Genomic DNA, 22,476 nt, shown 5'->3' on the forward strand with positions numbered 1-22,476 from the left:
TCATCCGAAGATGGTTCCAAGCAGCTCGTATATCGCGTTCATACTCTTGAGTCAGCCAAGAAGAAATAAAAAGCTTCTTAAATTTCAGCAATTTAACTGGCGCAGTCTTCTTTTAAAGAAGCGTGGACCACCAAGTTCGAGCATTCCCCTTAAAGTAAGAGGCAGCTCTCCGAATCTTGGAGTGCACTGAGTAGCGTCCTTCTGCGAAAGCGATGTCAAACTGCTGAATAAAAGACAAAGCCTTCGAAGCATCTCTATATCCCAAAAACGTGTCAAATTTAATTGATTGTCCACCTTCCTTAAACTCTCGAACTTTCTTGCTTTTGTCTTCCAGAAAGTCATACTGGTTGGCTTTATAAAAATTCTTCTTCTTTGCATAAAAGTTGCTGTCGTCAGAGTCTGAACTGTCTGTAGACGAGTCCTCTGTAGAACTGTCACTCACTGGGCAAGATTTAGACTTCTTTGCCCTTTTCTTGCCCTTTCCGAAGCGTTGTTTCTTGCTTCGCTTTTTGCCTTTTCGGTCTTCTTCGCTCGAGTCAGAAGAGCTAGAAGACCTGTCAGAAGAAGAAGAAGAAGAAGAAGAACTGGGTAATTCTTCAAATCGAACACGCTTCTTTTGTTTCTTTTCCTTTTCAAATGTCGACTGACGACCCAAATATCCCGGGAAGTCAGTGCCTTTCTTCTGCTTTTTGCCGTGCTTTTTAGCTTTGTTCTGCGCATCAAAAAGCTAAGCAATCCGTGCATCAATCACCACTTCTAATTCCTTCTCTAAATATTTCTTGTGAGCAGAGGGTTTCTTGAGAGCGGGTTTCGGGGGTGGTTCTGTGGTTTTTTGCCACTGCTCGTGCACTTCCTGAAAAGAAGACTCGCTCATATATTTCGTAAATTTTGGGTCCTTCGCAAAATTGAGCATCATCTTTGTTGCATCGCCGATCAATTGACGACGCTCCATCTCTCGTCACTCCGCCTGAGTAGGCCAAGGCGGGCCATACTCTTTGCCGGAATCTTCATTGTGATCCCTTCCCGCATCTCCGGATGCAGAGGGAGTCGACTGATCCTTGCGTGAAGCCATAGGTGCCGCGGAAAAAAAATTTGGGATCGGATTTCCCATAGAAGAGAAATCGGCCGTGCTCTGATACCACTGTAACAAACTTGGATACTCGAAGTCAAGAATCGATCGCGACAGCACCAAATAACCACTTTAAAACAGTTCACAGCTCACAATTGATTTACACTGGCCCGACGGAGTTCCGTGCCTAGAGATATTGGCCCCAAAGACTGGCGCCCCTTTCGGAATTTCTTTTTCTATTAATCTGACTTCAAAGTACAAGAGTGGTTGGGTCTCACTCTCAGACTCTGCGTCCAGCTGCTCTACCAAGTGGGAGCCCAAACCACTTATTTATTTGTTTACAAGGAGCCCCAAAATCTGAAAATCAAAAGCCTAAAAATAAAGCAAAGGCTCTTTCTTTCACAAGCTCTCTTGAGCCAATCAAAAATAAAGCAAAAGCTTTTCTCTCTCTCTCTCCCATCCTTTGCGTAGGAAAAAAGCAGTGTCCAGAAACTGTCAAAAAGTGAATCTGCCGCAGCAAAGCAGCCATCGCAATTTCCGCCGCAATCTGCGGGCGTTCGTACTGCTGCCACGTGTCATGCCCAAAATTAGGGTTGGCAGAAATTAGGGTTTCTCTGGCAGCCACGTCATGACTTTAGTGACACAAATGATGGTTCTGTCGCCAAGAAACTGCAAATGCTAAGGGTAGTCTGTTGTTCCAAAAACGCTAGGGAATCTGCTAACGCCAAGCTGATCTGCAAACTGCAAAACGCTGGGACTGATCTACAATTGCCAAAAACGCTGATATAGTCTTGATGGCTGAAAAACACTAAGTCCTCCTACCGGTCTTGCTGAGAAGGTGCACTGTCAAAACTGGGTTCCCTGCTGCCTCTTCTACTAGAAAGTGCTAGCGCTAGCTTTTCTTATATATCTGCTTAGCCAATTTGCCCTAGCTAATGTAAGGTGCAACGGAAGCGAATGTTGAACTTTGCTCAAGATCAGTGTGACATGAAACGTTTCGGGGTTTCGTGCATTTCGGGGTTTCGAGGTTTCTGTAACGTTTCATTTCGGAGCTCAAAGAAAACGAAACACAGGTTTCGTTTTATATGTATGTTCGTATAATTATACATTGAATACACATACAAATTCACATGTAAAGACATGAAATACCAAAATCTAGATGTGAGACTTGAGTCACGAGTGAACAAGGTAAGTCGGTAATTATACATTGAATACACATACAAACTCACATGTAAAGACATGAAATACCAAAATCTAGATGTGAGACTTGAGTCACGAGTGAACAAGGTAAGTCGGTAATTATACATTGAATACACATACAAACTCACATGTAAAGACATGAAATACCAAAATCTAGATGTGAGACTTGAGTCACGAGTGAACAAGGTAAGTCGGTAATTATACATTGAATACACATACAAACTCACATGTAAAGACATGAAATACCAAAATCTAGATGTGAGACTTGAGTCACGAGTGAACAAAGACGAGGGGGCCATGATGATGTGTAAGGTTCACAGAGAGAGAGAGAGAGAGAGAGAGAGAGAGAGAGAGGGAGACATTATTCAATGTGCGTGAGGGTCAAAAAATCTATCGATTTTTTGAGGCGGCCTTTGTGCATGGCTTAAAAAATCCCGGAACGGGTGGCTTGAGATTAACTAGTCAAAAGGGGGCCAAAAAAAAAAAAGTCAACTTGTTTCGCACGTTTTCAGCCGTTTCGCCGTTTCGGGGTTTCAGAGGGCTGAAACGGGTTTTTATGTCACTATGCTCAAGATGAGTGCTCCGAACTATGCTCAATGTTCCTTTTACTTACGGAAGGGAGAGCCTTCCGTTCCTTTAATGAGAGAGTGCAAGTGATCACAAACAAAGTGGATAAACACTCTGAATGAAGGTGCCGAGACTGAGAGATAGAGAGAGAAGAATACGACACCAGAATGTTGTCAAACCCTCCTCCAAAAGCTCCTCTGGAGGCCCCACTCTCTATGGCGAGAGCGGTCTACTATTGATTGCACAATCTCTACAATGCTTGGACTTGCCGGCGATGTCGACGACGATGAGGACGACGACGAGACGGGCTGAAATCTGAAAACGATAATGGCTGAAATCTGCAAATCTTTATCTGCTGAATTCTGACTCTAAGTCGGTGACGATGTCGATGGCAACGATGCAACGACGACGTGTTGAAAACGCAAATGCTGAAATCTGCATTTTCCGGGCTGAATCTACAAACTTCAGTGGATCTGACCGTGCTGCGAGGAACTGTTGCAGGAAGGTGAGATCTGCGAGGTTTGGGGGTGCTACTGCGGAGTCTGAATGCTAAAAACTGAAAACGCTGAGTCTACTGTGGTTCTGTCGCGAAGATCTGCAAAAATGCTAGGTTTCTTGCAGATGCAAAAACGCTAGGCTGATTTGGGATCCTGCTAGAAAAACGCTAAGTCCCTTGTTGTGCAATCTGCTAACACTAGGGCTGATCTGTATTCTGTTGGTTCTGCTACCGCCAGTTTGGATCTGCAAAAGCAAAACACTGGCTGATCTGCTTGCAAATGAAAACACTGGCTGATCTTTGGTCCTTGGCTGAAAACGCTAGGTTTACCGCCGGTGGGGGGTCTTGTTGAGAAGGTGCCTGTTGAACAAGTTGTTCCTGCTACCTCTTCTGCCAGAAAGTGCTAGCGCTAGGTTTCTTTATATACTTGCTTGCTAAAATTGCCATACCTAGTTCCCAACAAAAGTCACTTAAAAATAATAAGTGAAAATTGGTTAAAATAGGGAAAATAGGTTTAATGCACTGGAAAATGCTCCTGATGGATTCTGCTAATGAATTTTGATGATAATGCTGATGATCATGTTGTGTGCAATGTAACAAACTGCTAACATGTCAAAGCCTAAAGAATGGAGCCAACTTACAGATGTGGCCGAGGGACCTAAACTGTCACAAAGTGATGACGTGGCTACCCAAGAGTAGAAAACCTAACCCTAATTTATGCCAAAAACCCTAACTGTTGAAACCCTAATTCTAGAAACCCTAACCCTAAAACCTGCAAACCCTAATTTTGCTGCCAAAAACCCTAACCCTAACCCTAAGGGCAACAAGGAGATTTTCGAAAATTTCACTGGTATGATAACGTGGCAGGCTGTATAGATTTCCGCGTTTTGCGCAAAAAGATGACGTGGCAAGTGTCACGGGGACATGGCCACTGCTAACCTTAGTTGTTGGTTTCTTTGCAATGATTTTTGTTTTATTTCTGAGACCCTCTTTTTGAAGTTGCAAATGGTCAGGCATTGTATGGCCAATGTGAACGGTAGTTTCACTCGCAGATGGGAAGTAGATCCGCACTGGAATTCGTATAGTAAGAGGATATCTAGGCTCACTACAAGATCATGTAGGTCCCCCCGTCGCACTTAGCAAGTTGGTGGATACTAGGAAGTGAACTCAATAAAGGCATAAAGTCAAGGTGGGATCACCTAAGGAAAGTATCCAATAGTTGGGCCACATTGCACTTTTGGATGCGGTCCCAATGAAGATAGATGGTCAGATGACCAATGAAAGCCCAACAGAAGCATCTCCTAAAAATTAGGGAACTGCTATTTTTGGCCGTGAAATGTGTTCGCGTCATTACCTTCGGTATGACAAGGGGAACATTTTATTACTCTGCTGCAAAGTCAACTGATGCACCAGTTGAGAGATTTTTAAGCGAGAAGCCCAATGCGGGGAAATTGCATGCATGAGTGCCAAGCGGCACTTTTTGGTCAATTTACCAAGTCTAGGAGAAGAGAACTCGTAACTAACTTTTTGGAGTAGTTTTGGAGGCTAATAACGCTGATTTCCAGCCATCTCTCTCCATTTTTGAGCTTCCCATGACTTTTCCTAGGTCCAAGGAGCTCATTTTCAGCATTGGAAGACATCAGATGCGTGTTTACAGGGCTGTTTTGCTGCGTTTTCAGCGATACACAGGTTTTGGCAGCCATGGTAATCTTCCCCTTTTTGCATCTATTTGTTCACAGATGCATTATAGGTCAAGGGCAGCAGAGGGGGCGCTCGATTTATGCTGGGAGGATGCTTCCTTGAGAGCCTGTCACACAGGTTAAGAGCTATGGAGTGCTTGCTTTCCTCTCTATGTACAGTGTGGTGCTAGGAGTGATGACCTGCACACTACACACTACTCTCTCTCTCCCCTACGTGCAGTTATGTGATGCCCCACAAGAGGGCTCTTCATTTGACTGATGTACAGCTGTGTGGTTTCATGCTTTTGTGCCGAGGCAAGAGCCTCCTTGAGCAGGAACAGGGGTAGCTAACTGCTACTCCAAAGCAGGCACCGATGAGGGTCATAACCTCACCGTACAGGTGCGTTTTCAGCATTGTGTATGTGCTGTAAATTGACTGTTTTTCAGCCATACGGACACCAGAACCATTGGGAATAGTGCCCCACTGGCAGAGGACAGTTAGGGGACTGTTCGGGGCCGAAAACATGGCAAAAACCAGTAAATACAACGTGCTGAATTTATTGTTTTTGGACAGGAATCAGAGGGTTTACGCCAGTGCAAGTGAGATCCAGCAGGGAAATTGATTTCGCGCAAGTTTTGGGGCTGTTATGCTGCCGAAATTTGGCCAAATCGGGTAGTATCTAGTGTGATACAGGTAAAGGATTTTCAGGACCTTATTTTGTAATTTTCCCTCTCAAAGAATAAAGAAATACCGAAAGGGGGCCTACAGGTTGTCGGCGTCTGCTCGAGGCATTCTAGCTTCCGAGCCGTATGTGTTCAAGTGTTAATTCCCGTCGCAAGTTCTTTTTGCAAAGTGCTCTGTGTGTGTGTGTGTCCACCGCCCCACGGGCCGGTTTCAGCAAGTTGTACGGATTTCCGTGATTTACGTTGGCAGCTTTTTGGCTTTGCTTTTGGACCAGAAGCTTTTGAGTTTTAAAGGCTTTTTACTGCAACTGCTTTTCAGGCCAAGGGCCTTTAAATATGAGGCTAGGGCTCATTCTCTGGCATGCTTCCTGGAGAAGGTGCAGAGTCTGGAGTACCGGCTTGTACTCTGTTGATGCAATAAAAAGAAATACCGAAAGGGGCGCCAAGGTTTGGGGCCAACACTCTCTGGGATGGAATTCCGCCACTCCGTGTCGCGTGTCCTCTCTCTCTTTCAGTTCAGTTGTTAATTGCTAAAAGTCTGTTCAATCTGTTCTTTTCTATTGGCACGTGGTGCCCGTCTTGTGACATGCAACCAGAGGATATGCATCTAATCTAAGTGTCTGGACATACACGGTCTGCGAACAGACTCACAAAAGTGTCAAATCACCTCCTATTCTAGACTGATTGAACTAGACTGAACCCTTGTCATCAAGTAGTTTGTCCGCGTACACATAGGGTTAGATGTGTCACGTGACATCCTCTCCTTTTCAAAGTAAGGTACTGGTACCGAACTGTATGGCGTCGAGAGAGATCACCAACAACTTCTCAAATCCTGGAAAGGACTCTTCGTCGGCCCACTCTGATGCGTGGGTCATGCGATACTTGAACTTCATAAAGGTCTACAACGCTTGCTTCTTTGGGCCGCACCGAAAGCGACACAAAGTCTTCTGTGGCTCCTTCGATGCTTCAACTTCGTCGATAGTCATGCGTCTACCTTCAGAGGATGAAAATTCCTCAAACCGCTTCCAACACAAAAAGATGAACATACCCATTCCATGTAAAGTGACTGGAAAAATTCTATTCCGTCGAAAAAATTGTGCATGTAATGCAGATGAACAAAGTGACGGAGTGCCAAACCGTTCATCAAACACACGCAAACAATGAGATTGAATCTTAACTTTCTGATCTAAATAAATCAAATGTAGCAAATCACAATGGAAATGCCGATGCTTGATGCTCAATCCTTCTTGTGTTCTTTCGAATACTGTGTCATGTCAAGGAAGAGACATGGAATGTGAATTCCTTGAATGTAAACTTTTCATGAGTAATCCGCATACATCCGTGCTCATTCATGAGTGAATCGTGTTCAGCGTGCAATATGTCATGCCTATGAAAAGGGATCACACAAGGACGGTGATTAAAATACAGGAAAGCATCACGAATGAAACACTTGAACAATGCGTGCTGACTAATCATTCATACACATAATACTTCTTGTGGGGATTCTTTGGACCTCGACTCGAGAGCCAAGATCGGTTCTTCGTGATCGATTGAATCTGCCTGTGGGGGTGCTGTGGACCTCGATTCGAAAGCCAAGATCGATTCTTCGTGATTGATCGAATCTACAACGAGGTTAGCTTCGCTAGAAAAAGCATCAAATAAAACGGCATCCTAGTGAACAATCACATCATCTTCCTGCAAATCATCATGCTTGTGAGAAATCACATCTTGATCATGCAAATCATCATGCTTATCATTATCCTGCAATTCATGTGTATCATGCTTTGGAGAAGAAAAGATAGAGAGAGTCTCCTTCTCCTGATCCTCTTCAAACTGCGCCTGCACAATAGAAAAAAGTCGCAACAACTCTTTCATGTGTTGGGATCTCTGTTCTTCATACGCTAACCGTCTTTCTTCACACTTGCGATCCAATTCGGCTAGGCTTTCTTTGGCCTTTCTTTCTGCTTGCTCGCGCTCACGCGCTATGGTTGCCATTCTTTCTTCGTATTTACACTCTATGGCTGCCATACTTTCGTCGCTTTCTAGCTCCTTGTCCATCATCATCTTGTCGAAAGCCTCCATAGGAGTTAGTGTTAGGTGCAGCGGAATGAATGTTGTATTTTCTCAAGATTAGTGATCTTTATTGCTCAAGGTTCCTTTCAGTTCTTTAGGGAAAGAGAGAGATTTCCGTCTTATGGAGTGTTATGATCACGAACAAAGTGAGTGGATTGTGCGTGCAAGTGAATGAGACTGAGAGAAGGAGAGAGAAGAGATACGACACCGAGAGGTTGTAAAACCCTCCTCCGAAGGCCCCACTCTCGTCGACGAGAGTGGTCTATTCTTTGATTGCACAAGGGTGTACAATGCGTATGCAATGGACTATGCAACTTGGTCTATGCCGATGACGACGACGGTGACGACGACGACTTGGCTGAAATCTGAGATCTTCTAGATGCTGAATTTCGGGACTGTTTCGGTGGCTGAAAATGACTGTTGTGGCTGCGTTTTCTTGGCTGAAAAATGAGGTTCCTTAGGGCTGAAAACTGATGGTCTTTACGGGCTGAATCTGCTACACTTTAGGTGAATGATGCCGGTCTTAATTTGCTGCTGAAATCCAAAAACGCCAGGGGCTGAAATTGGTCCTTCTGTCGCCGGGGTTCTGCAAATGCAAAAACGCTAGGCTGAACTGCTGTGTCGTGATGACGCCGGGGCTGATCTACTCTACACAAATCGCCAAGGCTGATCTGATGCAAAAACGCTAGGTCTTCTGTGGAGAAAACGCCAGAGTAGTCGCGGGGGTTGGTCTTGCTGAGAAGTTGCCTGTTGAGCAAGGTGCTCCCGCTACCTCTTCTGCCAGAAAGTGTGAACTTTGGTTTGCTTATATAGAAACTTAGCAAAATTGCCCTACCTACTTTTGTTGGAAAGTCACTTAAAAATAATAAGTGAAAATCCCAATAAATAGGAAAATAGGCTAAATGCATTGGAAAATTCCCCTGACTGATGCGAATGGATTCTGATGGGAATTCCGATGATCACGCTGTGTGCAATCGGAGGATATGCATCTATGCTAAGTGACTCGGCATGCACGGTCTACGAATAGACTCACAAAAGTGCCAGATCACTCCTAATCTAAACTGACTGAACTGACGGGAACCCTGCTATGACCATCCACTGAAGTCGTGGGTTCTTAAGTTCACGAGGAACTTGAGTTCTTGTGGTTCTTGGTTCTTGAGGGTCCTGAGGTTCTTGAGTTCTTGAGGTTCTTGAGGGTCTTGAGAGTCTTGGGTTCTTCTTTCGCTTGCAATCTGTGTTAGAGAAGGATCTTCTCTTCACCCGAGCTCGACTCTTTTCCGCGGGCGCACCCCTTGGCAACCTTGCGCTCACACCAAGGTTGTTTTTTCCCACCTCACTTGATTGGCCGGCCGCTAAGTGCACGGCCCGCTCTCATTGAGTGAAAAGAGAACAAGGGGAGGCTGGACAAGCCCTTCTTTCTTGGGATTCCTGTCACTCTTCAAAAACACGATTAGGAATCGACAAGCCCAAGAGAACTTGGGTTACGTGCGACCGTAACAAGCAAAAAAATTCTTGTGGCTCTTTCCTTGAGTGATACAAAACACTGCCAAAGCTCTGATACCAATGTAAGGTGCATCCCTTCCATTCCTTTAATGAGAGAGTGTAAGTGATCACAAACAAAGCGGATAAACACTGTGAATGAAGGTGCTGAGATTGAGAGATAGAGAGAGAAGAATACAACACCAGAATGTTGTCAAACTCTCCTCCAAAGGCCCCACTCTCTATGGCGAGAGTGGTCTACTATTGATTGCACAAATCTCTACAATGCTTGGACTTGCCGACGATGTCGACGACGATGAGGATGACGACGAGACGGGCTGAAATCTGAAAACGTTAATGGCTGAAATCTGCAAATCTTTATTTGCTGAATTCTGACTCTAAGTCGGTGACGATGTCGATGGCGACGATGCTACGACGACTCACTGAAAACGCAGATGCTGAAATCTTTGTTTTCTGGGCTGAATCTCCAAACTTCGGTGGATTTGACCGTGCGGCAAGGAACTGCTGCCGAAAGGTGAGATCTGCGAGGTTTGGGGGTGCTATTGCAGAGTCTGAATGCTGAAAACTAAAAATGTTGAGTCTACTATGGTTCTGTCGTCGCGAAGATCTGCAGAAACGCTAGGTTTCTTGCAGATGCAAAAACGCTAGGTTGATTTGGGATCTTGCTGCAAAAACGCTAAGTCTCTTGTTGTGCAATCTGATAACGCTAGGGCTGATCTGTATTCTGTTGATTCTGCTACCGCCAGTTTGGATATGCAAAAGCAAAACGCTGGCTGATCTTCTTGCAAATGAAAACATTGTCTGATCTTTGGTCCTTGGCTAAAACGCTAGGTTTACCGCCGGTGAGGGGTCTTGTTGAGAAGGTGCCTGTTGAACAAGTTGTTCATGCTGCCTCTTCTGCCAAAAAGTGCTAGCGCTAGGTTTCTTTATATACTTGCTTGCTAAAATTTCCCTACCTAGTTCCCAACAAAAGTCACTTAAAAATAATAAGTGAAAATTGGCTAAAATAAGAAAAATAGATTTAATGCATTGGAAAATGCTCCTGATGGATTCTGATGGTAATGCTGATGATCGTGATATGTGCAACCAGAGGATATGCATCTAATCTAAGTGTCTGGACATGCACGGTCTGCGAGCAGACGTACAAAAGTGCCAGATCACTTCCTATTCTAGACTGAATGAAGATCACTTCCTATTCTAGACTGAATGAACTGGACCGAACCCTTGTCATGAAGTAGTTTGTCCACGTACACATAGGGGTAGATGTGTCATGTGACACCCAGTTTCCAACAAAGTCACTTATTGATAATAAGTGAAAAATGGCTAAAATAGGGAAAATGGGTTTTGTGCACTATAAAATGCCCCTGATGGGTACTGACTGTAATCTGATGATCATGATGTGTGCAATTAGAGGATATGCAACTACTCTGAGTGTCATTTTGCTTGAGACTGCGTCAATCTTCTTTTAACCGCGTTGGGTACTGAGGTGGCAAGAACCGCGCCTTGAGCTTGTCTTGGAAGTCGACCCAACTAAAAGAAAGGGGCACGTCTTCCTCCGCTTCCTCTAGGTGCGCGGACAATTGCTCCTCTTGCCATGCTTGATACCAATTAATGGCATCACCAGCAGTATACATGGCTGTCGATCAAAACTTCGCTATTTCCTGTCTTCTTAGTTGCCGCGAAATAAGCATTAAATTGATGCAACCAACAGTACATTAAAACTTATTTTCCCTATTTTTGACATTTTTCACTTATTTATTAAGTGACTTTTGTTGGGAACTAGGTAGGTCAATTTTGTTAAGATAATATATAAGCAACTTAAGGCTAGCACTATCTGGCAGAAGAATTGTCATTTTTGTTACTCTAACTTTGTATCAAATCCACCACATTGTAACTTTCTAGTCTCATAGGTCATTCTGGCCTTCTGAAGACGTTAATATAACATTTCATTTCATCTCTCTCTCTCTCTCTCTCTCTCTCTCTCTCTCTCTCTCTCTCTCTCTCTCTCTCTCTCTCTCTCTTTTCCCCCCAAGTGTGGTAGATTAATTATGCCATTTCCCTCTTGAATAACCAGAATTGAGTTCAACTCTCGTTGAATCGATCTTTGAGGTCTCTTGGGATAGTTTCCCAAGAGGTTAAAAATTCTCTTCTTCTCGTGTGTGTGTGTGTGTGTGTGTGTTAATAAAAGAGGAAAGTGGTATAACCTTTCTATCACCCAATTGTGGTAGATTGGTTATGCCATTTCTTTTGAGGTCTCTTGGGATAGTTTCCCACGACGTTAAAAATTCTCTTCTCGTGTGTGTGTGTGTGTGTGTGTGTGTGTGTGTGTGTGTGTGTGAATAAAAGAGGAAAGTGGTATCACCTTTCTATCACCCAAGTGTGGTAGATTGGTTATGCCATTTCCCTCTTGAATAACAAGTTTTGACTTCAAATCCCGTCCGATAGATCTTTGAGGTCTCTTGGGATAGTTTCCCACACCGTTAAAAATTCTCTTCTTCTCGTGTGTGTGTGTGTGTGTGTGTGTGTGTGTGTGTGTGTGTGTGTGTTAATAAAAGAGAAAAGTGGTATAACCTTTCTATCACCCAAGTCTGGTAGATTGGTTATGCAATTTCCCTCTTGAATAACAAGTCTTCAGTTCAACCCTCGTCGGTTGAGGTCTCTTGGGATAGTGTCACGAGGACGTGGCAGTTATTAACCATGTCACAGAGATGTGGCAACTGCTAACCTTGGTTGTTGGTTTCTTTCCAATGGGGTTTTTTTTTTTTTTTTTGAGACCCTCTTTTTGAAGTAGCAAACGGTCGGACATTGTATGGCCAATGTGAATGGTAGATTCACCCGCAGACGGGAAGTGGTCGGCACTGGAATTCGTATGGTAAGAGGATGTCTAGGCTCAAAGCAAGATCATATAGGTCCCCCCGTCGCACTTAGCAAGTTGGTGGATACTAGGAAGTGAACTCAATTAAGGCGTAAAGTCAAGGTGGGACTACCAACAAAAAGTATCCAACAGTTGGGCCACATTGCACTTTTGGATGCGGTCCCAATGAGGATAGATGGTCAGAAGACCAGTGGGAGCCCAACGGAAGCATCTCCTAAAATTTAGGGAACTACTATTTTGGGCCGTGAAATGTGTTCGCGTCATTACCTCCGGTATGACTAGGGGAACATTTTACAACTCTGCCGCGAAGTCAACTCGGCAACCGGTCAGGATATTTTTAAGCGGCGAACCCGAAACGTGAAAATGCTTGAAAATGCGCCAAGTGGCAAATTCTCATGCACTTGCCTCTTGCAAAAAAATGGGCGCTGATTTTTAAGCTGGGAGAGGCCTCATTTCAGTTTTTGTCACAGGTTAAGAGCTATGGAGTGCTTCCTTTCCCTCTCATGTACAGTGTGGTGCTAGGAGTGATGCCCTGCACACTACACACTGCTCTCTCCCCTACGTACAGTTATGTGATGCCCCACAAGAGGGCTCCTCATTTGACTGATGTACAGCTATGTGGGTTCATGCTTTCGTGCTGAGGCAAGAGCCTCCTTGAGCAGGAACAGGGGTAGCTAGCTACTGCTCCAAAGCTGGCACCGGTGAGGGTCATAACCTCACCGTACAGGTGCAAAATCAGCGTTGTGTATGCGCTGTAATTTCACTGTTTTTCAGCCATACGGACACCAAGACCATTGGGAATCGTGCCCCACTGGCAGAGGACAGTTAGGGGACTGTTTGGGGCTGAAAACAGAGCAAAAACCAGTAAATACAGCGTGCTGAATTTACTGTTTTTGGACAGGAATCAGAGGGTATACGCCAGTAGAAGCGAGTTCCAGCAAGGGCATTGGTTTCGCGCAAGTTTTGGGGTTGTTATGCTGCCGAAATTTGGCCAAAACAGGCGGTATCTAGTGGGATACAGTCAAAGGATTCCCAGGACTCTTCTTTGTACTTTACCCTCCTAAGGAATAAAGAAATACCGAAAGGGGCGCCAATTTTGGGGCCTACAGGTTGTCGGTGTCTGCTCGGAGCATTCTAGCTTCCGAGCCGTGTGTGATTAAGTGTTAATTCCCGTTACAGGTTACTTTTGCAACGTGCTCTGTGTGTGTGTCTAAAGTAAAGAATTTCGGGTGAAAGCCAACGCCTACCGCCCTACGGGCCGGTTTCATGGTTCCGTTGCCGGGACATCAATCACTTTTTCCTCAAAGAGTGAGCCTAGATTGTTCAGGGTAAAGACACACAGTGCAGGAACGCAGGGATTACACTATGGCCGACAAGGGGAAGGGAATAATGGAAGAGGGTTCCTCTTCAAAGGACAGGCAGGAGATTCCTATGGTTTTTGAGATCGGCGAGAGCTCACGGCCACGTCAATCTGTACCTCCTGTCAACGTGAATGTCCCTCCAGTAGTACATGGCTTTATGACAGGGCAACTTGAGGATGATGCATTCAAGACTCAGTTACTTGCCGCGGTGAATGTCTTTTCGCAGCCGATGCAGAATCCGAGGTTTATGGAATTCTTGCAAGCGCCACCAGTGCAACAGCAAAATAGGCAACCTACACCGCGTACGGAGCTTGTTGATGCTCAAGCCCAGGTACTTCATGTGGCGCAGGAGGAAAGGGAACACTCGCATGTTGCGGAGTCGGGGGCTCCAAAGCAGGTTCCTCCCGTGCTTGAACAGGTGGCTAGAACGCCTATTCCATAGGTTATGCCAGTTCAGCCCGCCACCTTTCAGAGCCAGCACGCTGTCTTGAATGGACAGGGAGCTGGATACCAGGCTATGCACTCAGTTTTTCCACCACCCACGGTACATCCTGTGTATTTCGGGGGTGGATCAGTGTTCCAAAGTATGGCTAGTTATGCGCCTGGAAGTCAGCCGTACATGCCACGAACTGTGTTCGGGGGTATGCAAGGCATCATGCCAAACCCCATGCATAGTAGTATCGGCATGCAGCAGGGTTTTCAGAGTAACCACGGCCAGTTTGGGGTGCCACAGGGTCATTTTGGCATGGCTGGTTTTTCTGGACAGCAGCCAAATATCGCACCTCTGACGCAAAATGTGAATGGCCAAGGTGTGTCAATCATGCCTACTACAGTGCCCATGTTGCAGACCATTCCGTATGACAATTTGGGGGCACTAGAGAAGCTGAAGGCTTACAAAGAAGGTGGTGCAGCGGTAAAGTTCAGTACCTTCAGTGGTTTCGAGGACAAGACAAAGGCACTCACTTTCCTCCAGCAGTTTGATACAACTTATGCGGGAGGGAATTTTACAGAGGCCTCGAAGGTCAGGAAAGCTGCCACTTTCTTAAAGGACAATGCGCTTACATGGTGGACGACATTGTTAATGCAAGGACAGGCACCCGCCACTTGGGTTTACTTCAAGCAAATGTTTGCATCTGCTTGGCTATCAAATGAATTTGAAGCCGACGTCCTAACAGATTGGCACCAGCTTACTTCAGCTTCGTGCAAGAGCTTGCTGGAGTACAATAGGAGGTTTTGTAAAGCGTTACTCTCAGTGACCTCCTACAGATTTGTGCCATTGACAGAGCAGATAGAGAAGTACTGTTGTGGGCTGCCTAAAGGGGCTTCGTGATTATTGTACAAAGAACAGAGTGGCTACCCTTACTCAGCTTATGGAAGTTGCGAACACTGGTCTTGCCTTGTTGAAAGGAGAGGACAGTGGATTTCCGAGCAGTGACAAAGGAGGGCAGCAAAAGAAAAATTCAGCGAAGAAGCCCTTTGTGAAAACAGCTCCTGATGCGTCACAGGGGTCAGAAAAGGCCACCAAAGACAAGGATTCAGCCGGGACTTCTAGAGCGCAGGCAAAGAAACAGAAAAGGAAGCCTTTTGTGCGCAAGTCGCTCGAGGAAAAGAAGGTCCTAATGGCTGAGAACAAATGCTTTATATATGAGCAGCCTGGTCACTATTCTATCAATTGTCCACAAAGGAAAAGGCCTGCTGACTCAGAGGATAAAGAAGACCAGAAAGGCAAGAAGCCAAAACCCACGGCAGGTTCAGTGCCAGACATGGTGGGTGACAGGCCCAGCACAAATGCCAGTGAGTTATGCAGGGCATGGGGTAAAGTTAGGGATCAGACGGCACTCATCTTCTTTGATCGAGGTGCCAAAGCCAACTTTATCTCACCAGAGTTAGCTATGAAGCTCAGCATCAAAGCTGAAGAGATGGGGTACACAGCAGAGGCAGGGTTGGCATGTCCTGGCCACTCAGAGTGTGTTACTCCCATCATTGGAAAGCTGCGTCTGCATATTCAGTCGTATGTGGACACTGAAGAGTTTTACATCATGCCGCTGGAAGGTTGTGACGCCTTGTTGGGGGTCCCGTGGATGTTCCGAGTGCATGGAGTCTTGGATGCCTACAACAAAAAGATCACTGTACAGCCCTACAACAAAAAGATCACTGTACAGCATAGGGGCAAAACTCACATCTTGGATGTAAAGCTTAAAGGAGAGTCGGTCCCTATTGTATCTGCTTCTGCTCTCACTTCTGTAATAAAGAATCATCTTTTTGTGTACTTGATTTTTGCACGTGATGTCTCAGATAGTGATCAGTCAAATTTATCTGTGTTAGATAAAGAAAGGTCAGCATTTTTGCAAAAGTTTAGTGACTGTTTTTCTGATTCATTACCGTCGCAATTGCCGCCAGAGAGACCTGAGGACCTGAGGACCATCGGATAGATTTGGTGCCAGGGTGTAGCCCACCAAATAGACCTCCCTACAGGGTTAGTGCGGCGCAGCAGAAAGAGATTATGGGCCAGGTTGAGGAGTTATTAGAGAAGGGGCTGATTCAGCCTAGTTCTTCACCCTTTTGCTCCCCAGTGCTCCTAGTGCAGAAGAAGGATGGCTCATGGCGCATGTGTATTGATTACCGTGCGTTGAATAAGAATACCATCAAGAATAGGTTTCCTATTCCTCGCATTGATGATATTCTCGATCGTTTAGAGGGTGCTGCAATTTTCAGCAGGATAGACCTTAAGAGTGGGTACCATCAGATTCGTATAAGGCCAGAGGATGTGCACAAGACTGCGTTTAGAACGACATTTGGTCTTTATGAGTTTCTAGTGATGTCGTTTGGGCTAACAAATGCTCCTGCCACGTTCAACAGAATGATGGACCGGATTTTCCGCTCGCATCAACAGTTTGTTGGAACGTTCTTCGATGACATGATAGTGTATTCGAAGAATGAAGAGGAGCATAGGCGTCACTCGACCATTGTGTTCGAAGAGCTGCGCAGTCACAGGTTACTTGTCAATCCTAAGAAAAGTGAATTCTTCCTCGAAGAAATCCACTTTCTGGGCCACATAGTCTCAAAGGATGGTGTTAGAATGGATCCCGCAAAGGTCGAAGCTATCAAGACATGGCCAGACTTGAAAGCTGTGCACGATGTCAGAAGCTTCTTGGGATTGTGTTCCTACTATAGAAGGTTTATCAGAAATTTTGCAGAGATAGCATCGCCTCTTCACGCATTGCAAAAGAAAGAGGTCACTTTCAGATGGACCCAAAAAGAGATTTCAGCTTTTAGTCTCTTAAAGGAAAAGTTGACTTCAGATCCAGTTATTGTTTTGCTAGATCTCAAGAAGTCATTTGTGGTCCAGTGTGACGCGTGTGGCAGTAGCATCGGAGCAGTGCTAATGCAAGATGGACGGGTAGTAGCTTATGAAAGCCGAATTTTGCAAGGGCCAGAGAAGACTATGCAAGTCTATGAGAAAGAGCTCTTGGCCGTGATTCATGCGCTTTCTAGCTGGAAGCACTACCTCCTAGGTGTTGATTTTGTTGTCCAAACAGATCATCAGACCTTGCGATACTTCTTGACACAGTCAAAGTTATCCGAAAAGCATATGCGATGGGCAAACATTCTTTCCATGTTCCACTTCTAGATTATGCATGTGGAAGGTAAGAAGAATGTTGTGGCTGATGCGTTATCAAGAAAGCCACAAATTTCAGCTGTGTCAATTCCTTATCATCATGAGTAGATGACATGAAGGAACAGTATATTGCTGATGAAGATTTTGCAAGGATCTTTGAACAGTTACAAGAGGGGCAACATCACGAGCACTACCTCCTCAGAGATGGTTTTATGATGATGCATGGCAGACTTTGTGTCACTAGGCCACTGCGACATAAGGTCATGGAAGAGAGTCATGTCCCACCGTATGCAGGGCATCCTGGCATTGATGCAACAGTTAAAGCGGTAGAGACGTTCTTCTATTGGCCTACCTTGAGCTGAGATGTGGATGCCTTTGTGCGAGCATGCATAGTTTGCCAAAAGGTCAAGTTTGACAGGCAAAAGGCACCAGGGTTGTTACAACCACTGTCGATTCCGGATAAGCCATGGAAAAGCATTGCTATGGACTTTATCTTTGATCTTCCAAGGACGCCAACAGGGAATGATGGTATATGTATTATGGACCATTATCTGCAGGTTCAGCAAGCAGGCCCATTTTATCCCTGTCAGGAAGAAGATAAAATCTGATCAGATGGCACGCTTGTTCAAGTACAATGTGTTTAAGTACCATGGTATGCCACAATCGATTATCAGTGATCGTGATCCTCGGATGACCAGTTTGTTCTGGAGAGGATTGTTTGAGAACATGGGCACTACGCTCAAGTTTTCTTCTTCGTTTCATCCACAAACTGATGGACAGTCAGAAGAGGCAAATTTTATTGTCTTAGATCTGCTGAAATGTTATGTGTCAGATAATAAGGGCAAGTGGGATCAATATTTGCCTATGCTTGAGTATGAGTACAATAATACGGTGCATTCGTCTACTGGCAAAGCACCTTTTGAGATTGTTGAAGGCGGCAAAAAGGTTCCTCCCATTTTGCATACAAAGGACAAGATCTTTGAGGCAGATCGATATGTTGAGAACATGGATGAGATGTATAAGAAAATTAAAGTTGCCTTGGAGAAGACTCAGGCAAAGCAGAAAAAGGTTGTTGATCGTCACCGTCGTGAATTGCTGTTATCACCTGGTGATTGGGTTCTGTTAAGGTTCGAAAAGGCAAGGTTAAAGAAGATGAAGGGCAAGGAACGGCTGTTTCCTAAGCTCAGCATGCGTTACTATGGGCCTTTTCAAGTGCTTGACAAGATCAGCGATGTGGCTTACAGGCTGAAATTGCCTGATGCATGGAAGATTCATAATGCGTTTCACGTGAGTCTTCTAAGACCCTTCGTGGGTGCTGTGCCAGAAGATATGCCAGTTGAGGATCAGCCAGAAGTTAAGGAACTTGATGAGATCCTGGTACCTGAGCAAGTTTTGGCACATAAGGACAGAAAAGTTAAAGGACAAGTTGCAAGACGGTATTTGGTGAAGTTCAAGAACTATCCGCCTATGGATGCAAAGTGGATGGAAGAGCATGAACTGTCAGAGTCACCAAATGTATTGCAGCTTTACCTTGAAGCCTTTGGGTTACAGCCTACTTATGCCCCAACCCAACGTGTGCAAAGGAGGGGTAATGATAGAGCTAGTACATCAAATGTACATATGAGTTCAGTGCCATAGATGGAAATGGCAAAAGTATGAAGGCCTCATTAAGTCATTTGTATCTATGTATGTTACGACCTTTCTTGCGAATACATGCGATGATAAAAGAGTGTTGATAGCACAAGATCATCAGTGGCGTGTATTTATGGTATGCAATCGAGGACGTTTGCGATTTCAAGAGGGGGGTATGTCACGAGGACGTGGCAGTTATTAACCACGTCACAGAGATGTGGCAACTGCTAACCTTGGTTGTTGGTTTCTTTCCAATGGGGTTTATTTTATTTGTTTTGAGACCCTCTTTTTGAAGTAGCAAACGGTCGGACATTGTATGGCCAATGTGAACGGTAGATTCACCCGCAGACGGGAAGTGGTCGGCACTGGAATTCGTATGGTAAGAGGATGTCTAGGCTCAAAGCAAGATCATATAGGTCCCCCCGTCGCACTTAGCAAGTTGGTGGATACTAGGAAGTGAACTCAATTAAGGCGTAAAGTCAAGGTGGGACTACCAACAAAAAGTATCCGACAGTTGGGCCACATTGCACTTTTGGATGCGGTCCCAATGAGGATAGATGGTCAGAAGACCAGTGGGAGCCCAACGGAAGCATCTCCTAAAATTTAGGGAACTACTATTTTGGGCCGTGAAATGTGTTCGCGTCATTACCTCCGGTATGACTAGGGGAACATTTTACAACTCTGCCGCGAAGTCAACTCGGCAACCGGTCAGGATATTTTTAAGCGGCGAACCCGAAACGTGAAAATGCTTGAAAATGCGCCAAGTGGCAAATTCTCATGCACTTGCCTCTTGCAAAAAAATGGGCGCTGATTTTTAAGCTGGGAGAGGCCTCATTTCAGTTTTTGTCACAGGTTAAGAGCTATGGAGTGCTTCCTTTCCCTCTCATGTACAGTGTGGTGCTAGGAGTGATGCCCTGCACACTACACACTGCTCTCTCTCCCCTACGTACAGTTATGTGATGCCCCACAAGAGGGCTCCTCATTTGACTGATGTACAGTTGTGTGGGTTCATGCTTTTGTGCTGAGGCAAGAGCCTCCTTGAGCAGGAACAGGGGTAGCTAGCTACTGCTCCAAAGCAGGCACCGGTGAGGGTCATAACCTCACCGTACAGGTGCAAAATCAGCGTTGTGTATGCACTGTAATTTCACTGTTTTTCAGCCATACGGACGCCAGGACCATTGGGAATCGTGCCCCACTGGCAGAGGACAGTTAGGGGACTGTTTGGGGTTGAAAACAGAGCAAAAACAAGTAAATACAGCGTGCTGAATTTACTGTTTTTGGACAGGAATCAGAGGGTATACGCCAGTAGAAGCGAGTTCCCGCAGGGGAATTAGTTTCGTGCAAGTTTTGGGGTTGTTATGCTGCCGAAATTTGGCCAAAACAGGCGGTATCTAGTGGGATACAGTCAAAGGATTCCCAGGACTCTTCTTTGTACTTTACCCTCCTAAGGAATAAAGAAATACCGAAAGGGGCGCCAATTTTGGGGCCTACAGGTTGTCGGTGTCTGCTCGGAGCATTCTAGCTTCCGAGCCGTGTGTGTGATTAAGTGTTAATTCCCGTTACAGGTTACTTTTGCAACGTGCTCTGTGTGTGTGTCTAAAGTAAAGAATTTCGGGTGAAAGCCATCGCCTACCGCCCTACGGGCCGGTTTCAGATAGTTTCCCACGACGTTAAAAATTCTCTCTCTCTCTCTCTCTCTCTCTCTCTCTCTCTCTCTCTCTCTCCCCCGTTTGGCTCCTATCTAAGTGATAAAGTCTATTTATCAGAGTTTGTTGATATTGCCGGAACTCTAGTTTAAGTGATCAAGGAGTTCGCATTTATTCGTGGTGCCAGTTTTCAAGTTCAAGAGGAACTCTACAAGCTGTGGAGCATTGCCAGTCCAGTGCGGTCTTTTCCATTACCTTTTTGGATTATGGCGTGCAGTGGCTGTTGTCTCGAAAGGAAATTTGTGAGGGTTGAGCAGAGATTAGCAAGCTGCCGTGCATTTCCCGTCCAGTGCAGTCCCAAGGATTGTGGTGATTCCCAATCACATACAATGTTCTAGTTCAAAGATAAGGTTGCGGCTGGGGTGCTGCTATTGTTCTCAGGTTTGGAGTTGATCTGGCAGGTTGCAGACGCATTTTTCTTCCTCTTCACATGGCCAAATCCTTTTGTGTCAAATGGAGAGAGGAGATCAGACAGCTAGATCCTCCATGGAGCAGATACCTGATCGAGACAAGCCCTTAACAAAACGCTTCTACATGTCTACAAGCGTGTGTGCACCCACCACCACTTGTCTGAGTGTGAGTGTGAGAGTGTGAGTGAGTGTGTGTGTGTGTGTGTGTGTGTGTGTGTGTGTGTGTGTGTGTGTGTGTGTGAGAGAGAGAGAGAGAGAGAGAGAGAGAGAGAATGCAATGATTGGTTAGCCTTGGAAATAAGGCAGCATTCAGACTGCCATGGGGATAAAAAATTGAAAGGTACATGAGTCCCCCATATCTTGTACACATTGGTCAAGAGCAAAGCAAAACGTTTCCCAAGTGTTCTACCCCAAAGCTCAACGCCAACTTGTTGCTGCAGAGTTAGCTACTTTCAAACTCTGCATAGTGTGAATGGAAGAGGGTGGAATGGGCTTTAAGGCCGTGTACTCTCCCTGTGCAGTCTGCTCCCTAAGCTGCTCTGTTTGGCTGGATTGGTTTAATATGTGAAAACAAATCTCCACTTTTTCAGAAGATAAATATATTAGTGCAGAGACGCATCAACATTAATGTTCACCCACCATACACCCGCAAGAAAGTGGATGATGCACATCAAGAAGAAAAGCAGAGATGTGTCTATAAACAAAACCCTAACCTGGCGAACAGGTCCACCTTCTCTTGTGTCTCCGGGCAGCTCTCGTACAAAAGAATGGTCCCAGATTATCTCCTCAAGCTTGATCCGAGATGAAGTGGAGACAGAGGTATCAAGATCGCCATTAAAGCTCTGAGAGCAAATCTGAGCTTGTTGCTGATGGTTTGAACTCTCGCTCATCATGGTGTGTTGCGTCTGATTGGGCTGCAACGAGGTGGCACGAGCAGGAGAAAATGAAGACCGCCTCCTGCACGTGGGAGGAGGTGCGTGGGAATTGGCTGAGAAAGGGTGTGTGTACAATGAGGGCGGATATCTTCTAAGAAAGAATGACGGTGTCTGGCTATGGCGAAGGAGTGTGAAAGAAGAGCTTGCTGTCCAGTAAGAACAGGCGGCCATGATGATGTCTCTCGTGACGAGTCTCCATTTCTTCTCTTCTTTGTCAATTAAAAGACGCAAAGCCACGTACTATTTAAACGTTTACAGGAGAGCCAGATTTAACCAGCCCTTGTAGCCTAGCAGTCTAGGTGAATAGCAAGACTCTACTCAAGGCTATAAGGCCCCTGTCAGACGCGGGCGTAAAAGTTAAAATTGGGTTTGCTTGTCACACAGGCCGGACACACTTCAATATTATACTTTTCACACAAATTTTCGTCCAATGGCCATACCTCAAGTGGAACACATTTCTTATTACATGGATGCAGTGTAGAGTTCAAGTCCTTTGGCTACTCTTTGCGCTGCTTACTATGCGGACGTCCGCCAATGAGGGTAGATGGGCGAAGTGCCTGCCCCAGTTCTGTCCGCAGAGGAACAGACACATTCTAAATCCAATCACCTTTTGCCATGGCATCCCCACACGTCCGAGCGGACGTGATAAGTGTACTAAGGCTGGTTACAC

At 45.4% G+C, this 22,476-nt stretch overlaps 1 protein-coding gene across 1 annotated transcript in view; it reads right to left on the reverse strand.

The window, feature by feature from the left end:
* LOC147435815 (selenoprotein O) overlaps positions 1-22,012 on the reverse strand; it is a 63,550-nt gene extending 41,538 nt beyond the window's left edge. The window contains exon 1 of the mRNA XM_086488737.1: positions 21,585-22,012. Within this exon, the coding sequence (XP_086344863.1) occupies positions 21,585-21,977 (393 nt within the window). The 5' untranslated portion in view covers positions 21,978-22,012. The remainder of the gene's footprint in view (positions 1-21,584) is intronic.
* Positions 22,013-22,476: the final 464 nt, after the last annotated feature.

This window comes from Adiantum capillus-veneris, chromosome 18 (assembly GCF_014529385.1).
Source record: "Adiantum capillus-veneris isolate H3 chromosome 18, ASM1452938v2, whole genome shotgun sequence".
Lineage (NCBI taxonomy): Eukaryota > Viridiplantae > Streptophyta > Polypodiopsida > Polypodiales > Pteridaceae > Adiantum > Adiantum capillus-veneris.